Genomic DNA, 13,779 nt, shown 5'->3' with positions numbered 1-13,779 from the left:
AATCTGCGGGAACTCAACAGATACATGATAAAATTGAAGTTCCATATGGTATCCCTGGGGACCATTATCCCATCCCTGGATCTTGGAGACTGGTATGCCGCCCTCGACATGCAAGATGCCTACTTCCACATAGCCATCTTCCCGCCTCACAGGAGGTTCCTCCAGTTCGTGGCCAACCGCCAACATTTTCAGTTTGCAGTCCTCCCGTTCGGCCTCTCTACAGCCCCAAGAGTATTCACCAAATATATGGCTGTAGTTGCCGCCCGCCTTCGCCGCAGTCGGATACACGTGTTTCCGTAGACGACTGGCTCATCCGCGGGACCTCCGAGGCGCGAGTTCTCAGTCACGTCCGCATTGTCAAGGACCTTTTCCTACATCTAGGTCTAATGATCAATGTGGAAAAATCAACTCTGATCCCCACTCAGAGGATAGAATTTATTGGCACCACCCTGGACTCCACTCTTGCCAAAGCCTGTCTGCCACTATCACGGTTCCAGACTATGGCAGCCATCATCCAGAGACTGCAAGCGGTGCCGTTGACTTCGGTGCGCACTTGCCTCGCTCTCCTGGGCCACATGGCAGCCTGTACGTTTGTAATGAACTACGTCAGACTGCGCCTCTGGCCCCTCCAGTCGTGGCTCAACTCACAATACCGTCCAGCCAGGGATCCTATGGACATGGTCGTCACCATTCCCCCGATCGTCCTAGACTCCTTCGAGTGGTGGCTGGATCCCTCCATGGTGTGTGCGGGGCTCCCGTTCCATCCGCCCCAGCCCTCGGTGTCCCTGACAACGGACGCGTCATCCCTGGGTTGAGGGGCTCACCTCGGGCACCTACGCACCCAGGGCCTTTGGTCGTCTCAAGAGCTGACCCTCCAAATCAACGTCCGGGAGCTGAGAGCGGTCCGCCTCGCTTGCCAGACGTTCCGACAACACTTACAGGGCCGTTGTGTGTCAGTATTCACCAACAACACAATGGCCATGCACTATATAAACAAGCAGGGCGGCACAAGATCTTCACCCCTGTATCAAGAGACCTTACGACTCTGGGACTTCTGCACAGTCCACTCTATACACCTCAAGTATCAGAGGGGTAGCCGTGTTAGTCTGGATCTGTAAAAGCAGCAAAGAATCCTGTGGCACCTTATAGACTATACACCTCATCGCGTCCTTTCTCCCGGGAGTTCAGAACACACTGGCGGATCGCCTCAGCAGATCCTTCCTCTCCCACAAATGGTCCCTTCGCCCGGACGTTGCTTTTTCGTTCTTCCGGAGGTGGAGGTTTCCACGGATGGACCTCTTTGCATCCCGCGGGAACAGGAAATGCCAGACGTTCTGCTCCTTTCAAGGCCTCTCACCGGGTTCAGTGGCAGATGCCTTCCTTGTACTGTGTACGACACATCTGCTCTACGCCTTTCCACCATTTCCGCTCATCCACAGGGTCCTACTGAAAGTACGCAGGGACAAAGCCTGCTTGATCATGATAGCTCCAGCGTGGCCTCGGCAGCACTGGTACACCATGTTGCTAGACCTAGCCATAGCCGACCCTGTCCCCCTGCCTCTTCACCTGGACCTGATCACCCAGGACCACTGCAAACTGCGTCACCTGGACCTTCAATCCCTCCACCTCACGGCATGGCTTCTGCGTGGCTGACCCAGTCTGAGCTGCGTTGCTCTACCCCAGTGCAACAGGTGCTCCTGGGTAGCAGGAAGCCTTCCACTAGAGCGACATATTTGGCCAAGTGGAAGCGTTTCGCGTGCTGGTGTGTGGAGCAGAACTTCCTTCCCACCAAGGTCTCAATTTCCAACATCTTGGATTACCTCTTGTCCCTTAAACAACAGGGCCTAGTGGTATCATCTCTGAAGGTCCATTTGGCTGCCATCTCTACCTTCCATCCAGGGGAGGATGGCCGCTCAGTATTCTCACACCCGATGGTGTCTAGATTCCTTAAGGGCCTAGAGTGCCTCTACCCCCAGGTACGCCGCCCTGCCCCTACATGGGACCTTAACCTGGTTCTTGCCAGACTTATGTCCGCCCCATTCGAGCCGTTAGGAACTTGCTCCCTTCTCTACCTCTCCTGGAAAACCACTTTCCTGGTGGCCATCAGATCAGCGAGGTGAGTCTCGGAGCTTTGGGCCCTCACGGTAGATCCCCCATATACTGTGTTCCACAGGGACAAGGTGCAGTTGCGACCACATCCGGCCTTTCTCCCCAAAGTGGTATCGGCCTTCCGTGTTAACCAGGAGATCTTCCTACCTGTCTTCTTCCCAAAGCCACATTCGTCTCGCAGGGAGCAGCAGCTACATTCCCTAGACATCCATAGAGCGCTCGCTTTTTATATCGAGCGAACTAAGCCATTTCGCAGAACCCCCCAACTCTTTGTCGCGGTGGCTGAGCGTATCAAGGGCCTACTCGTCTCCTTGCAGCGGATTTCCTCCTGGGTAACGTCGTGCATCCGCACCTCTTACGACTTGGCTCACGTCCCCTCGGGCCACATGACTGCACACTCCACCAGGGCTCAGGCCTCATCGGCTACTTTCCTCACTCGTGCCCATTCATGAAATCTTTCGCGCAGCGACCTGGTCCTTGGTCCACACCTTTGCCTCCCACTATGCCCTGGTTCAGCAGTCTAGGGATGACGCAGCCTTCGGCTCCGCAGTGTTACACTCTGCAACATCTCACTCCGACCCCACCGCCTAGGTAAGGCTTGGGAATCACCTAACTGGAATGGATATGAGCAAGCACTCGAAGAAGAAAAGACGGTTACTCACCTTTGTAACTGTTGTTCTTCGAGATGTGTTGCTCATATCCATTCCAAACCCGCCCTCCTTCCCCACTGTCGGAGTAGCCGGCAAGAAGGAACTGAGGAGCGGTCAGGTTGGCAGGGGTATATATCCGGCGCCACTCCAGGGGGCGACCTGCCGACCCACCGGAGTTTCTAGGGTAAAAATCTTCCAATGTGCGTGCATGTGCAGCGCACACACCTAACTGGAATGGAAATGAGCAACACTTCTTGAAGAACAACAATTACAAAGGTGAGTAACCGTCTTTTCTGTGAATCTCATGGTTCTATATGCCATCACATTGACATGCGCACCGGACAGATGATGATGTCTAACACATTAAGGATAGGGGATTTAAAAGCATCAAGCATTGGCCTAACTGCTGCCATTGAAGTCGGTGGTAAATGATATCAGTGGAAGCAGTTAGGCAAATGCTGATAACTCACAAAACTCCTGAGACTGAGTGTGTATATAGTGGCCAAAGATGAGAGATTAGTTCAGATGTCTCTAAGGTTTGGAACTCTGGTTATTCATTGTAATAGATTTATTTTAACTATGGTTTTTCAGGTAGAATGGTCCTGTTGCTCTTTCTTTGCCATCATTTTTTTGTGGCAAATCTGTGCCAACTGTCCGTTGTGGGATTTAAGCCACCGTATCCACACCCATTTGTGTGGCAGAAGGCTGCATTTTATAAAACTTGGAACACGCACACCAATTCTAGAGCATAATAGAGGGAGTTGATAGTGCTCCACGTATAATGAAATTGCATTATCAGCCATTTAAATGGACCTGAGATGCTTCAGCTACTTAATAAAATTTAACCAATTTTTAAAAAAAATCACCATGAACACAGCTTACGTAAAAACTGAAAGTGTATGAAAGCTGCTATTTGAATTGTTCATTTATTGAATTTACTAATGGAAAAAATAATGGGATTCATGCATCATAGGCAGCTGAGCAGTTGTGAAAGACCTATTTAAATTAAAACAATGTTTAAGTTAAGCACATGCTTAAAGTGACTTACCCTACACAGCAGGCCAGTGGCAGAGGTGGGAATAGAAGTCACATGGCTCTTTTCTCATACAGGAGCCATTTGCTGAATTCAGAGCTAAGTTTGGATTTTGATCTCCTTCCGAGTCTGGTGGTGGTAGGAAAAAAAGACCTTCAGTAACGAGTGTCAGAGCCCAGGTCCACTGACTTGGGCTCACACAGTTCTCCCGCTACTGGGCTAAAAATAGCAGGGTAGATGTTCCCACTTGGGCTGGAGCCTGGGCTCTGAAACCCGGTGATGGTGGAGAGTCTCAGAACCCGGGCTCCAGCCTAAGTGGGAATATCTACCCTGCTATTTTTAGTTCAATAGTGTGAGCCCAAGTCAGCTGACAGGCTCAGAGACTCGCTCACCTGGGTATTCTTTTGCAATGGAGATATATCTGGAATCTCTTTAAATTGCATAAAGAATGCAAAACCTGGCTTACTCAGACAAAAGACATTTTTGTGGAATTCACATCACTTGACTACAAACATTTTTCATGAACACACCAAAGCTTTTATTTAATCATCTTGTAGTCTCCAAGTTAAAAGCATACTTGAGCTGAACATGAGAGCTGAACAGGCTATTAATCTGAACCCAAGTGTAGCATCCTGAGGGCATTAAAAGCAAATGTTTGTGTACTGACAAATGAAAGCCCTAGCATTGGTGAAAACAGAATGTATCTCCCTCAACTGGACAAAACAAACATCTAATGCCACAAGGATTTCAGCTACCATAATACCTCCAGCTCATACCGATTACAGCCTTGCTGAGTTTCTAAAACTAAGTGCATTTATGTATCCACTTGGTTAACAAAACATAATCTATGCTGATATGAGACAGCATACACAAAGTCAGAATTTATTAGACTCATCAGTTTCACTGGAGCAGAGCACTTGGAGAGAAAAAATCTGACTTGCCAAAAATAATAATAAAAAAAAAAAAGTAAAGAAAAAATAAGAGATTTATGGCTTCAAGATTTTGAAAAAGTCTCATTTCCACCCTTCAGAAAAACTTCAGCCTGAACCGCAGAGGCAGCAGAAATCTCAGCTGATGCAGAAGGAAAGTGCCAGTTCTAGCATCTTAGAGCAGCCAGTGGTTTTTATTTATTTTCAGTTAAATTAAAAATAAAACATCTGTATATTTCCTATTTTGGTAAATACAAGCATAATTACAGTCTGAAGGGTGGTTAAAATCCCTGTTTCTTAGCTAATATTTTCTTCCACAGACATTTGTGATCTCCATTTGGAAAGCATGACGACAGACTGTGGAGTGTGCAGATGTATGGCCCTCACCGGCATGTTCTGCCTGTAGACCTGAGCTTCCCTGTTCACCCAAATGTGTGGTTTTCCAATAGTTCACAACATCCCAAAGGGCTCTTATTTCTCACTCTCATATATTGTGTAAATAAAAAAGGGGATGGAGGAAGGTTTCTAGCTTCATTTTTGCACCTCGTCCAGCCTCTTCCCTGTCCTTTAGAACATAATCTTCCTCCAAGTAAGGCTATATTGGGGATTACACTTCTGTAAAGAGGTAGGGGTGGTGGGAAGTAAGGCTACTGATCAAAGCTTTTCACCACCTACCACAATAGAGTAAGAAGTCTTTAAGGTGAGAGTAATATAACTTCTGCAGCAGTCGGAACTGTAATTAAGGTTAAATTATAATTCCATCCATGCAGACATTCTTTTTACCCTACAAATTTCTGAAACAAATAGCTTTTGGGTCAAAATTTTCCATGTTTGGCTCAGCCATGATGTGATTTTTTTCAAATGATTTCTATATGACTACTAAATCAGTCTAGTAATTTGTATTATATGTGTACATTTAACAAACAAACAGTCATCTCTCCCATCCGTTCCCTGCAGAAAATGTATTCCGGTATAATTCAAAAACTTCTGAATACTGGACAAGTTTCTTTAAACTTTATTTATTCTGTGAATCTCAGTGAAATGTAATAACCCAGCCAACTTAAAGAAAATTAGTTCAATGTTGTTATAAAATTATGTGTAAAGCTTCGATTGCCATGAGTTTGAGGTGATCCAGTGTTTGGAGTCATTTTTGCTTTGAAATGATCTTTAAAAAACCCAGAAAACTAAAAGCCTTTCAACTTTAAGATCAATTTAAGGCTTAGAAGACTGAGCCATCGTACACTTACAAGTATTTAACTACAGGGGCTAAGGTTTTCTGAGATGGGTGCCTAAAGTTAAGCTTATTAATATTTAAGCACTTGTTCAAAGTGGCTTAAATTGCAAAAGTTAGTAGGAGTTGGTGGGTTCTGAGCAGTTCTGAAAACCAGCCCATGCAGGCTACATCTACACTGGGGGAAAAAACCCTACAGCGTGGCAGCAAGTCCCAGAACCTGGGTCAACTGATTCGGGCTCATGGGACTTGCACTACGGGGGCTAAATGTAGCAATGTAGATATTCCTGCTTGGGCTGACGCCTGGGCTCTGAAATCAAGCAAACAGGGAGGGTCTCAGAGCCTGGGCTGCAGCCTGAGCACAACTGTCTATGCTGCTATTTTTAGCCCAGTACCATGGAGTCTGAGTCAGCTTATTAACCCCTTATTAATAACCGGCTATTAAACCGGTTGACCCACGCACTGAGACTTGCTGCCGCCAGTTGTGTGTGGGGGCAGGGTTGGCAGTGTAGGTGTCTGCTTATTTAGGGTCCTAAAACTGAACAAGAGGCTAACTGCAGGGCACATGTTTTTTAAAATCTTACCTAAAAATTTTAGATCCTAGGGCTGGATGAAGGTTAAAAAGAGCTCTTGTTCTGACCAAACCAGAACAGATGTCCTCAAATGAAAGGGAAATCAGAATACTATATTAGGGATCTAAATTTCAGTGCAACATGTAAAGCAATATCAGTTCCATTAGAAAAGAAAAAAGTTGCATCTTTTTAACTATCCATACTTAGGGAGACCATAGTATATTTTCCAGTTAAGGGACTGCATGGACTGCTCTTATCCCTTGCAACACCAGTGATGTAAATATGCATTAATAGGAGAGGATATCCTTTCAGTTTTCTTCTGTTGGTGGAAGGGACAAGCTTCTGAGCTTAATAGAGCTCAGCCTGAGAAAGAATCAACAGAAGATGACCAACAGAAGTCTCTCCAATAAAATATATTGGCTCATCCACTTTATTATTAAGGTTGTATGACACTTTGCATTATAAGACCACTTTTTCATTTGTTTATAACTTTGGCAAACTTCAACCATTTGGGCTAAAAGTTTCTGTACTGAGTGGCTGCCTGAGCCTGACATTTTTTTGGAAAATTTCAGCCATTCAGAGAACAAGGCTAGGAAAAATAGCCCATATTAAATATAAAATGGTTACTTTTTCTTAGACGAAATCTGGCGCCCCCATGCTTTGGAAGAGGGACTAGTAACAATAACTGCATTGTGGTAGTTTTATCTCTTTATGAATACGATAATTTCATAAGAGGGGATTTCACAGCTGGTTTTTCCAAGAAGACAAGTGGAACACATTTTGATAGCAGGGGAGGACGATACAAATACAATTGTTTATAGATTTAACTGTTCAGTTATGGAAATAACATAAGGAGAATCTGGCCTGTATAGAAATGTTGTTCCAACAGTTCTTGAATTATGTCTTCCTCATGCCCAGGAAAGAGCTGCTGGGTATCTTAGATATTCTTTGTAGCAAAAATGTAGTGGCATGCAGTCTTTTTTTAACCCAGCAATGAATAGTTTGTCCTGAGGACACCTTGAGCAGAGGGCAGTACTAATTAAAAAGCACAAGTCAGTTCTGACCTACTACTGTGGGATGGAGTCTACAGATTTATTAAACATATAGGAAGTCTATTGATCTGAGGGTTTCAAAAATTGTTTGAGTGCAAAAGTCCCTCTTCGAAAGAGACGCAGTTCAAGGATGAATAGGCACCGGGTTTTCGGGGTTTTGGTTTTTTTTGCAGAGTCCCTGTAAATATTTTTGTGGTTTTTTTTTTAAACTAATAATTTGTTGATGTGTTTTTTGAGCAGCAAAAGTCAAAGTGAAGAGCCCTGGTTTTAATAGCGATCCCTACGGTAAAAGAAATTCCTTTATCATGCACTAGTTTAAGTAAAGAATTGGAACCTAGGAGGTGTAATCTAAGAGGTTGTTATAAACACAGAAAAGTTGTCATGCTCTTAATGTGTTTAATTTTTTTAAGTTTTGTTTTTAATTGATTTAGTTTTGGGGGTGGGGTGGGAAGAGATCTGGAGAAAACGGTTGACTTTTAGAAATGGCAGCAGCTGTCTGAGGCTGCTGAAAGGTTTGAAATGTTAGAATAAATCCCAGTGAGATTGATTAGTGGGCAAGTAATGTGGTCAGAAGCATGTGATAAACTGCACAGGCATCTGATAAGTGGATCAGTTGCCTCTGCAATTTATAACATGCCCCTCCAGTTTGTCATATGGATATAACTCCACAAACACGGTAGTTGTCTGTTCATATATACTTAAAAAAGTTACCTTGACCATGTCCTTTCAATATATAGTCATGTGAGCATGTTTTGTATCTAGCTGATTCTCTATTTCAGCAGTAGAAAACAGCCACTTTTATTTCCTGAGTTAAAAAAAAACCCAAAAAACTCAAGTGTAAATACATTCGGTGCATTTATGAGGTGGTGTATATCATAAAGAAAATTGCCAGCAATTCACAGTACTTTATGTTGTTCTTGAGCTTGTTTTGCGATTAGAGAAATGTGGTTCTTTAGATCTTGTAGAATAAGTCTGTTAAGGAAGAGGCAATATAGACAATTAATTCTACTACCCTTCTTGTTCCTGTCAGTAATAGCTGTTATGCCAGTTGACTTGCCTTTGTATATAGGTTTGCTCAGATAAAAAAGGTGGTGTCTTCAAAGAATACTGCCACGTCCTAGATCTTCCAGCAGATTTTCTGCATAGGTACAGAGGTGAGGGGTGGGGAGGATTATGTAACATCCTTTTGTGAATGAGCTCAATTTAAGACTCTCTTCACTCCTTCCCATGTCCTTGTGAAGTATCTTATATCAGGAGTTATTTCATGCATTGATACCCTTCCAATAAGTCCCTATCGGACAAAGCTTTAAGGTACCCCAGTCTCAATAGACCTGTAGTTGTAATAGAAACATACTTAAAAGGAAACCAGATTAAAAAATATCCTTTGCTAAATAAATACCAAACACCTAAAATGCGTGAGAGGAAATGAAGACCAGTTTTTAAAGTCTTTATTGTGGCTGCTAATTGCTTATTGTGCCATGAATGCAAATGGAGCTTTACAAAATAGTCTGAGTCCCTGCCCCAAAGAGCTTACAATGTAAGGTTCTGATCCCGCCTGTGGCTCTGTGCAGGGAGATCCTTACTTTTCATTTACTTCAGCAGGGCTCTGCCCAGGCGCCAGCGTCCACCTGCCTGGATCTGCTTGTAGGATTGTGGTTGCTTGTGTGAATATTCAGTGTACCTGGAAGATCACAAAAGCATTTGTTGCTGGCTTTAACATACCTTACGTAACTTGGTGTTATGAGAAGACACAAGTGGGTGGCATTGAGATGTGATGAGTGGGGTCAGGGAGAGAGCCCCAGATGTTGGGCAGCAGGTACAGCTTTGCACATTGCAACACCTGTGGGTGTGCTTTCAGTTTCCCAAGGGTTACCATTTTGCAGCTATAAAGCCCAGTTGCAAACACACACCTCAGAATGCCCTGGTGTTAAGACTATTAAAAGTGCATGTGTGAACATTTAGATTTCCCATGCATATGCCAGCACTTGGTGCTTGCAGTTTCATACACATTTAGTGGAGACAAGCCTTTGGGAAATTTACCACAACAGCACCATCTCTTTATAATGCTTGATTCCTCATGTTAGTGTTATAACAGGGTAGTAGACGTCACTAAAAGGAAATAAAAGGTTTAAACAATAGAGAAGCTATTCATGCAAATGGTTTAGATGTCAGCTGTATTAAGTTTAATGGTATTTTACATACATGGATCTCTCTGCTGGGATGATATACGGCTTGTCCATCTACTAGGATCAAGAATCACTTTCAGAACAGATGCTCGCATGTTTTTTGCCACTTGCTCTTACACACATCTTGCTATTTTTCCATCAGTCAGAAGGATATACCACGTAAAAGGGCTGTTCTAGCACTGTAAGTTTGCTGGCAGCCTCCTGAGCAGGTGCTGGCATATGCATGGGACCTGAGGTATCCTCAGACCATGCTACCTATTAGAAGTTGGCAATACTGTAGAGGAAACCCACCTGCAGCACATTTTATGAGCTCTTTGGCTTGGGAAGGCATGGGGTTTAATTACCTTATTTCCATAGCCACCCTTTTACCCGCGGTTCAGGTAGCCAGTCCTTTTGTTTCACATCATTTTAGTGAGCTTTGTTTCTTTTTTAAAAGCAGTAGTATCACACAGTGCATACGCCACTCTGGCTCTGTGCAGCTTCCAGAAGAAGCCAGCATGTCCGGCCCCTATGCAGAGGGGCAGCCCAGCGGCTCCATGCAGTGCACACTGCCCACAGGTGCTGCCCCCGCAGCTCCCATTGGCCAGCAGTTCCTGGCCAGTGGGAGCTGCAGAGCCAGTGCTGGGGGCGGGGGCAGCATATGAAGCTTCCCTGATCACTCTTGTGCTTAGGGGCCTGACATGCTGTCCACTTCCTGGAGCTGCACAGAGCCAGGGCAGGCAGGGAGCCTGCCTTAGCCCCGCTGTACCACCGACTGGACTTTTAATGGCTCGAGACCAGGTCAAAGACGGTCAAAAATCAGATGCCTGGCAACCCTAGAGTAATAATAATGGTATAAATAAAATATTGCCACACACTCTAAAGTAAATTCAACAGATTTGAATACACATTAGTTTAGATTTTAACAAATTTAAATATTTTGCTGAATTATTTCTCTTCTAATATTTCTATGGCTGCAGGGACAACATTAAAATCAGCTGTGGAAGCATGTCAGAGAAGAAGGGGTTTGGATGTAAAATGGTATGTTAAATGAACACTCAGCAGTAGAAGACAGCATACCTACTCCCCCTATTCACACTGATACATCTAGTTCGAGAAGGAAGTTCTGAAATTTGGAATAAAACCCCACCACTCTATTTCTTTTGCCATTATTAATGTTGTACAGGACACCACGCCACCAGCTTATATTTGTTCCTCTCATCTGAGAGCAATATCCTTGAAATATGACAGCAGCATTCATAGTGAGCATATTTCACTCACCCTCTCTTTCGCTGTAGTGGGCAAACTTAGAAGCAGAAAATCTTCATGACTCTTTGCCCATATGAATTTCATCACAAATTCATGCATTCGGTCATACCTGAGAAATTGTGATACAATATTTGATACTTTTTCTGATTTGTATACCTGGTTCCTCCCACCAACCAACCTGGATGGATTATATGTGCAGTTTTAGGAGTCATAGGCCAGTTTTCCATGCAAACTCTCTGGCTGAGCTGACAGTTTTCACACTGTTGATTCAGTTTCTCTTGCTCTCTCTTTACTGGAAAATTATTTTGTAGCCTTAGCACAAGGTCCAGGCAAATCTGAAGCCATCCAGTTACATCAGTATAAACTGCTCCTGGTTCTCCTGTAGTTCCTTTAGGGGATAGTCAAGCCATCTAAATACAGCAGATGTGAATCAGTGACTGAGGGCTGTATTTTTAATGCCATTTAGGTGTAGATAGGCACCTAGTGGGGTTTTCAAAAGCACCTAAAATCAGTGGAAGTTAAGCACCTAGACCGTTCTGAAAATCTCACACGGCATCTATCTAGCTACATCTTTAGGTGCCTAAATACCTTTAAAAATCTGATCCAGAGTCCTCATTGCAACCCAGGATGCCATAAGCTAAAGCAATCCTTAGGAAGATAAGTCCCTCTGTCCCCTTGAAATTATTTATTATCCTATCGATGGCCTCCTGTGTGGAGCTTTGACACTACTATATTCTCCTATTGCTAGGTCCCTGCTCCTCAAAACTGCTCATTTCTCTTACTTGTTTGCACTGGCTAGATCACAGCCTCCTTATTGAGGTATTAATAATTTGGGTATCTTAGTATTAATACAGTTTTCTCCATTTTTCATATTTTGATGGTTTATTTCTAAAATGATGTGCTTTAAAGACAGCTGGAGTTCCTTTCTGCCTAAGTGAGAGCCATTTGGGTTTGTGTTTTTTTTCCCCACCTTGTTAATTGCGATAAGCTTGGTGGGATCCCTACCAAGAATTATTAGATGGCATCAAAAAGACAGAAGAAAGTACTTAGCCTTGGGTGTTTCTTTTAAATCACAGTCTTTTGAGAGAGAAACTGACAGTCCCTGCCTCACTGTTCACAGCTTTCCAATTTGAACTCAGAGTTGTGAAAATGTGGACGCTGTGAAAATATGGACTGTGAACATTGGGAAGTTGTGAGCTGGAGAAACAGGTAGGGATTTGCAATCTTGTTCAGATGCAAAGGTTACAGATTGTGGTTAAAAGATTAATCCTGTAATAAGCACCTTTTCCTGTCATTATGACAGCAGGAGTAGCTGCAGTGGCGCTAGTGAAGGATACATAGCGGTTTCCAGTGTACCACTCTAGTTTTCTTTTGTTCATAATTTTCTGTACGTTTATATTTCAGAGTTTTCCAGACTTGGCATCTGTCTAAAGGTGAATTTCATTTGAGCAAAAATGGCATTGTTGTTTTTGAGCATGGGGGAGGGGAGCGGGGAAACCCACTTCCATTTCTGGTGACTTCTTTTTAACAGTTTTACAGTGGGAGTTTGAAAGGTGAAGTTTGGGACACAAATAATCCTCATTGAGGAGCATTGTTCCAGAGGAAATTGGGTTTCATTTGTCTGAATTATTAGCTTTAGAAAATCCCCTACAACGGAGTTTGTGTATGTTATTTTGTTGCTAACGTCATAAAGCTCATAATTGAGGAACGATTCGCCCATAGAGAAAACTTTGGTAAATGTGCAGCAGCTAAATCAAAGCCTTCAGCAGGTGAGTTGAAGGGAAACACCTTGTTTAATTTAGCTATGTAGTGAAATCTCTAAGAAGGGCAGGTGCTCAGCCTGAGGTTTTGTCATGTGACTGAGGCAGGGCTTCTGGATACTTGGTAAGGAGCCCGTGTCTCATTCTTTGCAGGCCTCCTAAGACTGGAAGACGATAAGGAGGTATACAAGAGAAAGCCCCACTCAGATGTGCCTTGTGAGTAAAGTACATTCCCCACCTGCAGAGCTTTTACAGTTTGAGAGAAAGAAACTTTCTTGAATACCTGTTGAGTTGTGCAGGAGTGTGTCTTACTGATAGAGACCTTCAAAATTTGACAGCTCTTGCAATTTCATCATGAATCTTGTGATATTTGGTGTTTTTTTCCTTAAGGTCCCAAGTTCTAGAGTCATCAGAGACTGCGAGAATCTCAGTTTTCTTTTTTATTTTCTTTTTTTCAAAGTTAGTGTCTAGCTCTCTTGCTTGTGGAGAATAACTTGAAAATGCAGATCTTAAAGGCTCAAGAATCAGAAGGAAATCTACAGAACTCAAAATATATTTAAAATTTTCATGGTTTTTAAGGCAATTTTGTGGTTCTTTTTGATTCATGATTTTTGAATGCTTGAAGTTGGCAATACTGTAGAGGAAACCCACCTGCAGTTCGTTTTATGAACTCTTTGGCTAGGGAAGGCGTTGGGGTTTAATTACCTTATTTCCATAGCCATCTTTTACCCGCAGTTCAGGTAGCCAGACCTTTTGGTTCAGATCATTTTAGTGAGCTTTGTTTCTTTTTTAAAAGCAGTAATATCGATTAGTGTCCCTATCTGAAATTAGTAAGGGTCAGTGTCTCTAGGCCCTGATTCAGCAAGGTGGTTAAACATATTAACACTCTCATTAAAGTTGTTGGGATTACAGACATGCTTAAATACCTTGCTGAATCTGGGCCCTAGTTAGTAGTATGGGCAGAGGCTGTGTTAATGAGAAGATGTAATGCTACTATGACAACACCTTT

The 13,779-nt window shown here is 43.4% G+C and overlaps 1 protein-coding gene across 1 annotated transcript in view; it reads left to right on the top strand.

Annotated features, from left to right (window-relative positions):
• Positions 1-5,165, top strand: part of LOC127056387 (glypican-1-like) — a 240,525-nt gene extending 235,360 nt beyond the window's left edge. The window contains exon 3 of the mRNA XM_050964180.1: positions 5,042-5,165. Within this exon, the coding sequence (XP_050820137.1) occupies positions 5,042-5,127 (86 nt within the window). The 3' untranslated portion in view covers positions 5,128-5,165. The remainder of the gene's footprint in view (positions 1-5,041) is intronic.
• The last annotated feature ends 8,614 nt before the right edge of the window (positions 5,166-13,779 follow it).

The sequence above is a fragment of the Gopherus flavomarginatus genome, chromosome 8 (assembly GCF_025201925.1).
Source record: "Gopherus flavomarginatus isolate rGopFla2 chromosome 8, rGopFla2.mat.asm, whole genome shotgun sequence".
NCBI classification, from domain to species: domain Eukaryota; kingdom Metazoa; phylum Chordata; order Testudines; family Testudinidae; genus Gopherus; species Gopherus flavomarginatus.
Note: the sequence above shows the minus strand (reverse complement) of the source record. Positions and strands in the feature narration are given on the sequence as shown.